Consider the following 12834-nt stretch of genomic DNA (forward strand, 5'->3'; position numbering starts at 1 on the left):
ATTGTTCGCTTCATTGTAATTACAACTTCGAATGCCCAAAAATGAGTAATAGTATTGGTAACACACACACCCAAGTTCCATTACTGCTGATCTGCAACATCTTGCACCTATGACGTCTTAGCAGTGAACTCCCATCCCAGACATCTGTCTCACAAAAACGAGAGAGACAATTAACACGTTTCTTGTTGCAGAGTTGTAGCACATTTCTGTGTTATATTGTCACTTTTTATTTAACCCTGACCTCCTTAGCGTACAGTGCCATGCTGACTGCTACTTATTTTACTTTCCTTACAGTTGGGGGACGCAAGGGGACTTCAGTACAACGCACGCACTGCCCGCCGTCAAGGTCAAACTTTTCACCGAGAGCACCGGAGTGTTAGCTTTGGAGGATAAAGAACTCGGAAGGGTAAGACCTCTCACATACATAATTATTCATGGTTCCATGTCAAAATGAAAAAATGTGTACCTGTGCTTGTCATCTTTGCAGGGGCTGGCGGTGGATTCGCCAACCACTGGAAGGGGATGCGAGCGCACGAGACGCACTTGCATCCCCTTCAACCAGAGCTCCCCCAGGTCGACCGGTGCTGCCTCGCAAAGGGGTGTACTGTCGTTTACAAAATGTCTTTCATGTAATACAAAATGGCTGACATTGAGCGCAGTTAACAAACTAGTTTGATGACTTTCAAAAAATGCAGCTATTGCCATCTCCCTGCTTTTTACCATAACAGAGATTCTAGGGACTTAAAATGTGATAAATGTCTGCAATATCCATTTTTTTAAAAACCCTGAAAAAACCCGATAAAAGCAAGCTTTTTTGTCTAAACTAAATGCTCTCATAAAATTTGGGGTAGATGAAAATGTGTATAAGTATATATTTGGGTCATACTTGCCTACCTGACCCTCTCCATGAGGGAGAAAATGCTCTCTTCCTGGACTTCCCTGGTAATGTATGATTGCCATCACCTGTGGTGAGCTACAGAAGTTAATTGAAAAGAAAGGCGTTGCACCACAGGTGATGGCAATCATACATTACCAGGGAAGTCCAGGAACAGAGCATTTTCTCCCTCATGGAGAGGGTCAGGTAGGCAAGTATGATTTGTGTCAATTAAAGGCACTTTCAAAAACCTTGCCAAAACAACTGATCACTCCCACCTGCAAGCCTAAAAACACTTGTCCCACTTATAGAGGACCTATCACTTTGCAATTAGTCACCCCCGATACAGACATCGCAGTATTGGCTGATTAAAAATAATTAATAACTACAAAGTGCCTAATTATTCATTAAGGGGGTGGCCAAAGGGGTTCTTCATCAAATCACAACATTTTTACCCCAAAATAGGGATTCTCCACAAATTTTGACCTGCTCAGAGTAGATGAGGAGAATTTGTGATAAACCCCATGGAGAATGATCACATACGAATAATAGGATATCTGCGATAAAGTGGTTTGCGGGAAATTTTCTTTATTTTGTGCAAAAATGGATTATCGCTGCTGATATGATATCCCCCTTAGAGGTGTGACAGGGTCCACGTGAATTGGTTTTCTGTGTTTTTGTGACCAGGTGTGTAGTTGGCGGGAACACTGTGGTGCATTACTAGTTTACAACAGTAGGTCATAATCTGTTTCAGATTTACTACAACATTTCTATTTGTCTTTTATACTGTTTTTGTACATTTTTAGGTTGTCCTACACCCGACCCCCAACAGCCCCAAACAGTCAGAGTGGCATAAAATGACAGTGTCGAAAAACTGCCCCGACCATGATTTGAAAATTAAACTAGCTGTCCGAATGGATAAACCACAGAACATGAAGCATTGTGGGTAAGTAGCGGGATCAAAACTAGAACAAAACCTGTCCTGCAGAAAAGTAACATTGATAATATAAGCTGAGACAGTGTGTTACTGTAAGTACTATATTGTTAAGAGTGTACATCTTTGTTACTATAGTTTGTACATTGTTCCTTATGTTTAGAGTGAATGGATCTGCTCTGGAATCTATCTATTAACAGGCAGAGCATGAGTGCATAAGTGTGATACAGGTTCATTGGTTGGTTGTGGTAACTAACCCAGAAGTTCTTATGCCCAATGTAGCCACCTTTATGCCCAATGTAGCCACCTTTATGCCCACTTTAGCCACCTTTATACCCACTTTAGCCACTTTTATTCCAACTGTAGCCACCTTTATCCCCCAATGTAGTCACCTTTATCCCGCACTGTAGCCACCTTTATCCCGCACTGTAGCCACCTTTATCCCGCACTGTAGCCACCTTTATCCCGCACTGTAGCCACCTTTATCCCCCACTGTAGCCACCTTTATCCCCCACTGTAGCCACCTTTATCCCGCACTGTAGCCACCTTTATCCCCCACTGTAGCCACCTTTATCCCGCATTGTAGCCACCTTTATCCCCCACTGTAGCCACTTTTATCCTCACTGTAGACACCTTTATCCCCCACTGTAGCCCCCTTATCCCCCACTGTAGCCACCTTTATCCCCCACTGTAGCCACTTTTATCCCCCACTGTAGCCACTTTTATCCACACTGTAGCCACCTTTAGCCCCCACTGTAGCCACTTTTATCCCCCACTGTAGCCACATTTATCCCCCACTGTAGTCACCTTTGTCCCCACTGTAGCCACTTTTATCCCCAACTGTAGCCACCTTTATCCTCACTGTAGCCACTTTTATCCTCACTATAGACACCTACTGTATATCCCCAACTGTAGCCACCATTATGCCCACTGTAGCCACCATTATGCCCACTGTAGCCACCTTTTATTCCAACTTTAGCCACCAATTGTAGCTACCTTTATCCCCACTGTGTCCATCTTTATCCCCCATTGTAGACACCTTTATCAAATGCCATCATAAATAATCATGCATTAAACCACTGAAACAACAGAGAAACACACTTTATGAAATTAATGTGATAAACCAACTGTAGAGCTTTTGTAAGTGAATAAAGCCTGCTTACCTACTTACTAACCACCAGGAGACTCACCAACCTCTGGTGGCTGTCGCGGATCCCCGGTGGCGTAGGCAACTCTCCTGCAAGCCCCTTGTTGCCTCCAACTTCCTGAGGAAAACGGGCAGACTGGGCTTCTTGCTGGCTGGATTTGGGTTGGGGGCCATGAACAATGCACAATAGCACCCAATAGTGACCTGCACTACTGTATTATTTACATGTATGATAACTCTCCAGCTGTAATTATGATGTTATCATAATATGCTCAATTGCAAAAATACAATTTGGACTTTAATTTGCAGTCTAATTTTCCCCTAGGTATTTATGGGCGATCGGTAAGAACGTTTGGAAGAGGTGGAAAAAGCGTTTCTTCGTCTTGGTGCAGGTAATTTTTCAGTAATCTGAAAAAAAAACTAAGATCACATACGTTTCTTAATATTTGGATAAATTAACATTATGTGGCCGCCCCCCAACCCTTACCCTCCCCTCTTTGTACCCCTCCCCCAGCCCCACGATAACCCTACCTGCTAGTTCATAACCCACATACCCCGCCAACTAAACCTAACCCCCTTCTACGTTCCTAACCCTCCCTACCTTCAGCCTAAAGCTAACCCTCCCCCTCCCACAGCCCAACCCTAAGTCCCCCCTAATGCCGAAACCTAGCCTGACCCTAACCCGCCCCGGCATACTTACTTTCGTCATACTGGCAGTCGGGATTCCAGCACCGGTATCCTTATTGATGTTGGGATTCCGGTGTCCGTCTTCCAGCGGTTGTCAGGATGCCAGCATCGGTATAGTGAGCACCTGCAACCCAACTGTCGGGATTCTGAATCCCAACATAGCCAAGGCAATAGGGAAACAAGGGGGATGTACACCCTGCGCTATACTTCCAATCTGAAAAATATTACGTACACAGTGGTTTAGTGAAAATAAAAGTGGATATTTATTATAGTCTGCAATATGAACAATAATAATATTAAATGCAAATAGTATTTATAATAATAAGATAAAAATTATTATATAGGATAGTATGCTACAGTATGCTACAGTATTACGCTATATAAATGTAACAGCTAATACCGGTATACATATACATAAGGACTGGGGGTCACAAGACAAACATAAGAGTCCAATGCAAATGCAAACCAGGTGCAGCTTGATTAGCTGTTGGGAAAAGTCTTTTAGGATAGTTGGAGTGGTTTGAAGTAAACGAGTACCTATTAGCTGTACGGTATTAGCTGTTACATTTATATAGCGTAATACTGTACTATCCTATATAATAATTTTCATCTTAATCATTTTTATCTTATTATTATAAATGCTATTTGCATTTAATATTATTATTGTTCAAATTGCAGACTATAATAAATATCCACTTTTATTTTCACTAAACCACTGTGTACGTAATATTTTTCAGATTGGAAGTATAGCGCAGGGTGTACATCCCCCTTGTTTCCCTATTGCTCACAACTTTGGGTATTTGTAGTGTACCCACACACCCAGCCGCTGACTACCAGTATTATTGGTCTGTGGCGCAGTCTTCTCTCCCCTCTCACCCAGATAGCCAAGGCAATGCTGGCCGCTGTTATGGAAGGAGCCATTAAAATCACTGAATGTATTCGCCGCTCTCGGCTCGCCTTACATACTATTTGTCTCCCCTGTTCTGCTACTCTTTCTGGCTTACAGTCACCTGGCCAGACTGTGTGTTGGCGTCATATGAGCCCCCAGGAATCATGTCCATAGTGTGCCATTTACAGGGATCACTGAGAAAACAGGTAGGGCAATGGGCAGAAAGGTTGGCCCAGATATTTTACAATGCAGAGTGTTTTTGTGAATGTTATACAAGACAACATCATAATACAGTACAGAGAGCATCTTAGAGACTGCCATATAATACAAGAAGCATCCTAGTGACCGCCTTACAATACAGAGACCTATCTAGACACCAGCAGATCTTTATGTTTTCATGAGGTTACATGAAGCAGACACAATTTGTTGTCCTAATAAATGTCACAGATTTGATTATAAAAAAATTCATCATTACTATGGGCATACCAATGAAATGAACACCCCCTGGCTGTCAATCACTGTTCAGGCAAGTGAATATCTTGCTGAAGGTGCTTGCAGCGGGGGTCTACATTAGCACCTATGCGCATGCGCAGAACCCCACCATCAAATTCGCTGCTGTACGAGCGGTCTAAATCGGCCCCTTAGTACTTATTACAGACAAGTCAACTTACAGGCATTTTGGCAAACCTCAGAACCCTGCCACACTGAAAACGAAGTCAGCACTCTAAACCAGTGGTTCCCAATCTCGGGGGTAGATTTATTAAGCTCAGTGAAATGATAAACTGTCTGGTTTTTATCACCGGCCAATCAGCTCCTACCTGTAATTTTTCAAATCAAGCCGGTAACTTCACAGGTAGGAGCTGATTGGCCGGTGATAAAAACCAGACCGTTTATCACTTCACTGAGCTTAATAAATCTGCCCCTCGGTCCCCAAGTACTTCCAACAGCTCACGTTTTCCAGGTCACCACACAGAATTGCTAGTGAAAAAATGACTATAGTTCCGCCTGTGTATCTTTTAAAATGTGTCAGTGAGTAATGAGTGCACCTGTGCACCTGCCTGGTGTCCTGGAACCTGTGAACTGTTGGAGGCACTTGAGGACCGAGGTTGGGGACCGCTGCTCTAAAGGTTACATTTACTGAGCACTGATAGTAAACTGATGGCGTTATCCAGACTCCTGATACAGTATATTGACTCTAGGTGGACAGTCATAAGGTCAACCACTAATGGTCGACAGGGTCAAAAGGTCGACATGAGTTAAAGGGCCAGGTACACTAAGTTTCAAAAGTGATAAAATGGAGAGTGATAAATAACCAACCAATCAGCTACTGTCTGACGTTTTTCAAACACAGCCTGTGACAAAGCAGGCAGGAGCTGATTGGCTGGCTGTTTATCACTCTCCATTTTATCACTTTTGAAGCTTAGTGCATCTGGCCCTAAGAGGGAAAAAAAGAGCCAACACGGTATTTCATGCCCTACCATCCACTAAGGTGTGGAGGGAGAATATAATAGTGTGCCAAGCGCAGCAATGCACCGTGCCCAAAGCATGGCAAGCGGTAAACTTAGAACAAGACAGGCCAACCTGTGGCTCTCCGGATGTTGTGAAACTACAAATCCCAGCATGCCTTGGCACAGTTTTAACACTCCCTTATAGCAAAACTATGGCAAGGCATGATGGGATTTGTAGTTTGACAACATCCGGAGAGCCACAGGTTGGCCAGGCCTGACTTAGACAGTGTCCATACCGACCTATGTCATCATAGACACACAAAAAATGAAAAAAAAAAAAATCATGTTGACCTTTTGACCCTGTTGACCTTTTGACCCTGACCACCTTTTGACTGTCGACCTATAACATGAAGAGTGCATTGACCAGTAGGCTCTGTGCACTGCTTCTTTGTTTGAAAGTAAAAGAAAGGTTCAAATTAAAAAAGCGCAAGGCTGACAGTTTAAATGCAGGGGAACACTAAGCAATTCTCCTCTTCGCCCCCCCCCCCCCCCCCCCCCCCCCCCTTCGTTTTTTAGAACCATCACTTCCTCAGAGTGCCCAGGGCTGGTTATGCTAAGGAGTGGGGACCCCGCGCCATTTTTTTTTATTCTTCATATTTTTAACTCTTTTACACATGTTTCTCCAAACAAGCCAGCCTAAAGCAGTTCTGATTGAAAAGTGCATTGTGAGACAAAATAATGGCAGTGCTTTTGGAAACAAATCTTGGTAAATTTCTGTGTTATAGTGGTGCCTATGCAAATCCATTATGGGCGATAGTAAATGTACCTCAAAATATAACACCTGAACCATAGGTGTCGATTTATGTTTTTGCTGGTGGGTGCTCAAGCCAAAAATATAGAGGAGTGGCTTCATGGGGAAGGGGCGTGGCCACAAAATAATACCAATTGATATTACGCAGCACAGTTGTCTCCAATATTCAAATTACGGCAGCATAGTTCCCCTTTTTTACACATTACGGACAAATACATAAATGCCCCCACAGTGCAGGTACATAAATGCCCCCACAATGCCAAATACATAAATGCCTGCATAGTGCAGGTACATAACTGCCCCCACAGTGCAGGTACATAACTGCCCCCACAGTACCTGTGCCAGCGACGAGGGAGTGTGGAGGGACACGGACGGTTGGGCCGCTTCTGAGCTACTCAGTCAGTGTGTGGTGTCTGACGTCAGAAGCTGGCGCCACAGAGCACAAGCTGGCCGATCCCACGTCCGCGTATTACTCCGCGGACAGAATACACTCTTCACGCCGTCCCGGCATACTGTTTCCCCGGCGGCAGGTCCGGCGATGCGGGTGCTGCAGCTGCAAATTAGCAAGTTAATATGGAGGCCAAGCAGCCCGTGGGTGCTCCTCAATTTCCATGGGTGCTCGGGCCCTTATTAGTTCTAATTACTCGCTGCTTGTGTGATTTTCTGTAGTCTCCTCCCTGGCCTCATTAGATGATGCTCATACTATTTCATACCTCCCAACTTTAAGGAGGGAGGAGGGACGCTAGTGCGCATTTTCCGGTGTGCATGAAAATTTTGGGGTGTGGCCTAGTGTGAAGGGGTCGAGGCCACGCCCCCAGTCAGAATGCTGGGTTGCCCGGACCCAGGTTTTTCTTTTTGGTGCTTTCACACTGCACAGAGAACGGGTCAGATTGCCGGGTTGCTGGACCTGGTATTTTTCAAAAGGCCCTTTCACACCGCACAGTGATCAGAGTCGACCCAGCAACCATCCTGGTCAGACCCAGGTTATTTGTATGGTGTAAAATATTTGCAGTGCTCAATGTAGACGAGTTGAGTATACTACTGTAGCCCAGTGGCTGATGGATGCAGGCTAATAAGCCTATTAGCTGGCCTCATTTTGAGTCAATATGAAATCATTTTTATTGATCGTTTATCATAATTCTGTTGCCGTAACAGTGGCTATGATGGGAGCCCATGCCAGGAAGAATAATTAGTATAGTAATAGTTCACCATGTCAGTGTGAAATATTGGCATGTCTTAGACTCATTAAAAGTTCATTAATCTGTGATTAATTACACAGCACCAACTGCATGTTTTTGGGCACTGCAGATGTGTTTCTTAGAACAACTTACAGTGCCTGATGCCAAGGTGTGTAAGTTCATACCAGGTACCCGGAGTGGTGACCCCCACTTCCCTCCCGGGCATCTGTCGGTGCAGGTGAGAGGGCAAAGCAGGAAGTAATGTGATCGCAATGCAATTACATTACTTCTCAGAGATCCACTTGATGGGCTACTTACTGGTACATCTGGGCAAAAAAAGACTGCTTATTGCAGAATAAGTGGAATTGTGGATGTAAGAAATCTTTGTTTTCAGGAGCAAGCATTGTCCGCCACAGGAAAAAATAAAAACACGTTGACCCCCGCAGGACAAAAAATAACACACTGGGGCAGATGAAGTAAGCCTTAACAAGATCTAAAGTGGAGGGTGCAAAAGAGAGATAAAGGGCCAGCCAAACAGCCCCCCAACGGTCATTTCTGAAACAGTCTGTAATAGGGCAGTTAGGAGCTGATTGGCTGGTCCTGTATCTCTCTTTATCACCATCCACTTTATTTCTTGTTCAGTCTTAATACATCTGCCCAATTGTCCCCACAAAAAAAAAAAGAGGCAATATTGTCACCCACAGGAAAAAAAAACAAAAAAAACATTGGCCAGGATGTAATGGGAGGCGGCTTAAATGGCCGGGAAAAAGTTGCATGAAGTCAGACATTATAATGTCAGACTTCTGTGAACTCAGCCAATGTAAAGGCGTGTGAGCTAAGTTAGAACACAATTACTGCACATTTGCAATAAATAAACATTTCTAACTTCAAAAAAATACTTTGATCACTGAAAATAGGTCATGTACTGGGGATGCGGTCAATTTGCCGGCGGTCGGGATCCCGGTGTTCAGAATCCCGACACTGGAATCCCGACCGCCGAAATCCCGAAACTTTCTCCCTCCGTGGGTGTCCACGACACCCATAGAGGGAGAATAAAATAGCGTGCTGAGCGTAGCGAGGCACCGGGCCCGCTGCGTGGCGAGCGCAGCGAGCCCGCAAGGGGGGGCGATCCACGTCCCCCCCATGTCGGGATTTCGGCGGTCGGGATTCCAGTGTCGGGATTCCGACCGCCGGTATCCCGACCGCCGGGATTACGTATCGGATCCATGTACTGGACATGTCATTTGTGCCCTTCTCAGCTTCTGGAAGCATTGGCAGTGACGGCATCCTGTCCACTATTGGTCAACAGGATTAGGTCGACACCTAAAAATGGTCAACATACACTAGGTCAGCATTGACGCATGCAAAAGGTCATCCTGAAAATTGTCGACACAGGGAAAGGTATAGAATTAGAATATAATAGTGCGCCCAGCGCCCAAGGCACCGTGCGAGGGGATACAGTACACGTTAATGTTGTCCATGTTGACATATGTCGACATAGACAACAACAAAAAAGGCATGTCGACCTTTTCCTGCAATGACCATTTTCACTTCGACCTTTTGCTTGTGTTGACCTAGTGTATGTCAAGCATTTGTTGGAGTCGACCTTATCACTGTTGACCACAACTGGGATCAGAGTGACTGCAGCATCAGGGCAGACCCCAGCGGCTGCAGCATCAGTGCGCTCCGGAAGTGTGGGTTGGTTGTGGGGAAGCATCATAGGTCAACCCCGTGCAGGTCAAGACTTGGGCCGCATCTAGGAAATTAGAACTGGAGTTTAGATCGGTCCTGGTGGCGGCCGCACTGGCCTTCCAGCAAGTCCTGCACCTCAGTTCCCCCCACGACAGCAGGTGACCAGAGGCAAATGCTTCCATTACCTTGGGGCAGGCATGTCCAAACTATGGCCCTCCAGCTGTTGTGAAACTACACATCCCAGCATGCCTTGCCATAGTTTTAGCCTTCCCTAATAGCAAAACTGTGTGAAGGCATGATGGTTTCACAACAGTGGAGGGCCGTAGTTTGGACATGCCTGCCTTAGGACGGGATGTATTAAAATGCATATCCGTCCTTCGCTGCCCACCGAGATGCCAGTGCATATGCATACCTCCCAACTTCTGTGCTGATGAAATAGGGACACTTGAGCGTCCGAAAAGGGGGCGGGACGTATGCAAATGAGGGTGTGGCTTATGCTAATTATCCGTGACCTCATTTTCATATGAGAATAGACGCTGTTCGCATGCGCACAGCGTCTATTCTATTAGATTGGGGGGTCTCCCGACTGCCACCCCCCGCAGCGGGACAATGCCTGACGCGGGTGGGACAGCGGGACAGGACCCGGAAATCGGGACTGTCCCGCTGTAATCGTGACAGTTGGGAGGTATGCATATGTACTAACACATGCAACTGGCATCGCGATGCATTGATGGAGGCCCCCCGTGATACCTGTGATGTGGTGTGCGGGGGGTCTCCGTCACTTCCCTGCCGCATCCTGCTCCCCTCACGCCGGGGACAGCTAAGCAAGCTGTCCCCAGCGCCTCCTCCTCCCCCTGCAGCCGGAAGGACGTCTGGCTGCATTACTAGGGGGAGGAAGGGTTTACCTTCAGGGTCCAGGAGGACCTGGACTAAGGTAAGCCAGAGGTAGGGGGACGGGGGGTCGGTGGGTTTGCGGCGGAGGCGTTGGGCGGCGAAAAGAAGCCTACTATGCGGTATCATGGCGGCGGGGTTTTAATACATAGGAAAATGCGGTAAAACGTGTTTTACCGCATTTTCCCCTTAGTACTGTACATCCCGCCCTTAGGGAGTTACAACACTGCCAATATCTGAGGGCTTTTAATATGTTTAAGGGGGAAAATTGCCACCTAATACACCGTTGTCCTGATTTTGGCTGGACAGTTGCGGTTGATGGACTGCAAGTCTGGAGCTTTTGTGAAAATAATCTAACAAATGTACTTTTTAGGGGATGTCTTGCACAGATCTAACATTGCAGCCTATTTTCTTCCCACATCCGCATGTCTCAATGGGGGAAATTGATCAAAGCTTGTAGAGAGGGCAAGATGTATCAATCTTCAAAAAATGATAAAATGGAGGGTGATAAACAACCAGCCAATCAGCTTCTAACTGTCATGTCCCAGAGTGGGTTAGAAAAATGAGCTGATTGGCTGGTTGTTTATCACTCTCCATTTTATCACTTTTTGATGCTTGATACATCTTTCCCTTCATGTTTTATATATCGACCCCAAAGCAGCGTGTTTCCAATGCATTACTGTGTCACATGCAGAGAAGAGATCGTGAAAGTTGGGCGCTGTGAATTGATGCCTCACTGATGTCAGTAGTTCCTAATGAATTGGTATTTTGTTGAAATATGGTTCAGCTGACAAAATGGCCACCTCATCTGTGGTGAAGCAACAAATACAGTACACGTTAGTCAGAGGTTGTTCTGAAACTCTTACTCATATATTCTGCAAGCTGAACTAGGACCTGATGACATATTAGGAAATGGAAGAGCATAAATCAGTGTTTTCACCCATAATAAAATGCCTGTCACCAAACAACTGTGGTGTCAATAACCTGCCAGTACTACTGACAGAGTCCTGTCATAAGAGGCCTCATGGTGACAGGCAGGGCCTCCAGCTCCCCGCTTGCTGCTGCTCTCACTTTTCAAGCCCAGAACAATCATAACATTTGTTTGTATTTGTTGTTCTGGGTACTGGCTGCCATTGGAACACCTGATAACTGGCCGTGACTCTTGACACAGGCAGCTGTCTACCAGGATATAGCGTATCTGTCTGTCTGAGGGGCTGCTTCTAGCACTATGCAGCTCTCCGCATCTATATACAGTATGGCGGTCATGGGGCCAGATCTACTCACCAGAGCACAGAGACTCTGCAGGAAAGTGTCTAGAAGTCTGCAAAAGAACAATAATGCAAGCAAAATATTCTGAGCTTTGCTGGGTTTTTACGTTTTATCCCTAGTAATCTATTGTTAGAGCTAATATTTATATATATATATATATATATATATATATATATATATATATATATATATATATTAAGATCTGTCTATCTATCTATCTATCTATCTATCTATCTATCTATCTATCTGTGTGTCTGTATCTCATATCTATCTCTCTGTCTGTCTTTATCTCATATCTCGTATCTGTCTGTCTGTATCTGATATCTCTGTCTGTATCTAATATATGTCTCTCTGTCTGTCTGTATATCATATTATATCTATCTGTCTGTATCAGTTATCTGTCTGTCTGTATCTCGTATATCTGTCTGTATCTTGTATATGTGTCGGTATGTATCTCGTATATGTCTGTCTGTCTGTATCTCATATATGTCTGTATCTCATATCTCTGTGTCTGTCTGTATCTCATATATTTCTGTATCTCATATCTCTCTGTCTGTCTGTATATCATAGTTATCTGTCTGTATCAGTTATCTATCTGTCTGTGTATCTCATATTTGTCTACCTGTATCTCATATCTGTATTTATCTCGTATTTTTCTGTCTGTATCTCATATCTCTCTGTCTGTCTGTATCTCTTATATCTGTCTGTCTGTATCTCATATCCGTCTGTATCTCATATATCTCTGACAAGAAGGAAAAAAAGATAACTCTCTTTGTTAAGGCACTGCTTATTTTTATTTAAAATAAAGTTTTATTGATATACATTAAAATATGGTGCACAAACCTATGACAAGGAAAAAGTGAAAAAAGAGGAAAGAAAAAGAAAAAAGATAAAAAGAAGAAAGAAGAATGAAAAAAGAAAAAAATGAAAAAAGAACAAAAAGAACCTTTTCATTTTTTTCTTCTTTAATTGTATCCTCTATTTTTCTATTTTACTATTTTTTGTTCTTTTTCT

The 12834-nt window shown here is 44.4% G+C and overlaps 1 protein-coding gene across 17 annotated transcripts in view; it reads left to right on the forward strand.

Moving 5' to 3' along the window:
- CADPS (calcium dependent secretion activator) overlaps nucleotides 1-12834 on the forward strand; it is a 388847-nt gene that overhangs the window by 187040 nt on the left and 188973 nt on the right. For all 17 annotated transcript variants that reach the window (XM_083156060.1, XM_083156054.1, XM_083156062.1 and 14 more), the window contains exons 7-9: nucleotides 295-406; nucleotides 1681-1820; nucleotides 3281-3347. In XM_083156060.1, the coding sequence (XP_083012186.1) occupies nucleotides 295-406; nucleotides 1681-1820; nucleotides 3281-3347 (319 nt within the window). The remainder of the gene's footprint in view (nucleotides 1-294; nucleotides 407-1680; nucleotides 1821-3280; nucleotides 3348-12834) is intronic.

This window comes from Crinia signifera, chromosome 8 (assembly GCF_055691185.1).
Source record: "Crinia signifera chromosome 8, ASM5569118v1, whole genome shotgun sequence".
In the NCBI taxonomy this organism is placed as follows: domain Eukaryota; kingdom Metazoa; phylum Chordata; class Amphibia; order Anura; family Myobatrachidae; genus Crinia; species Crinia signifera.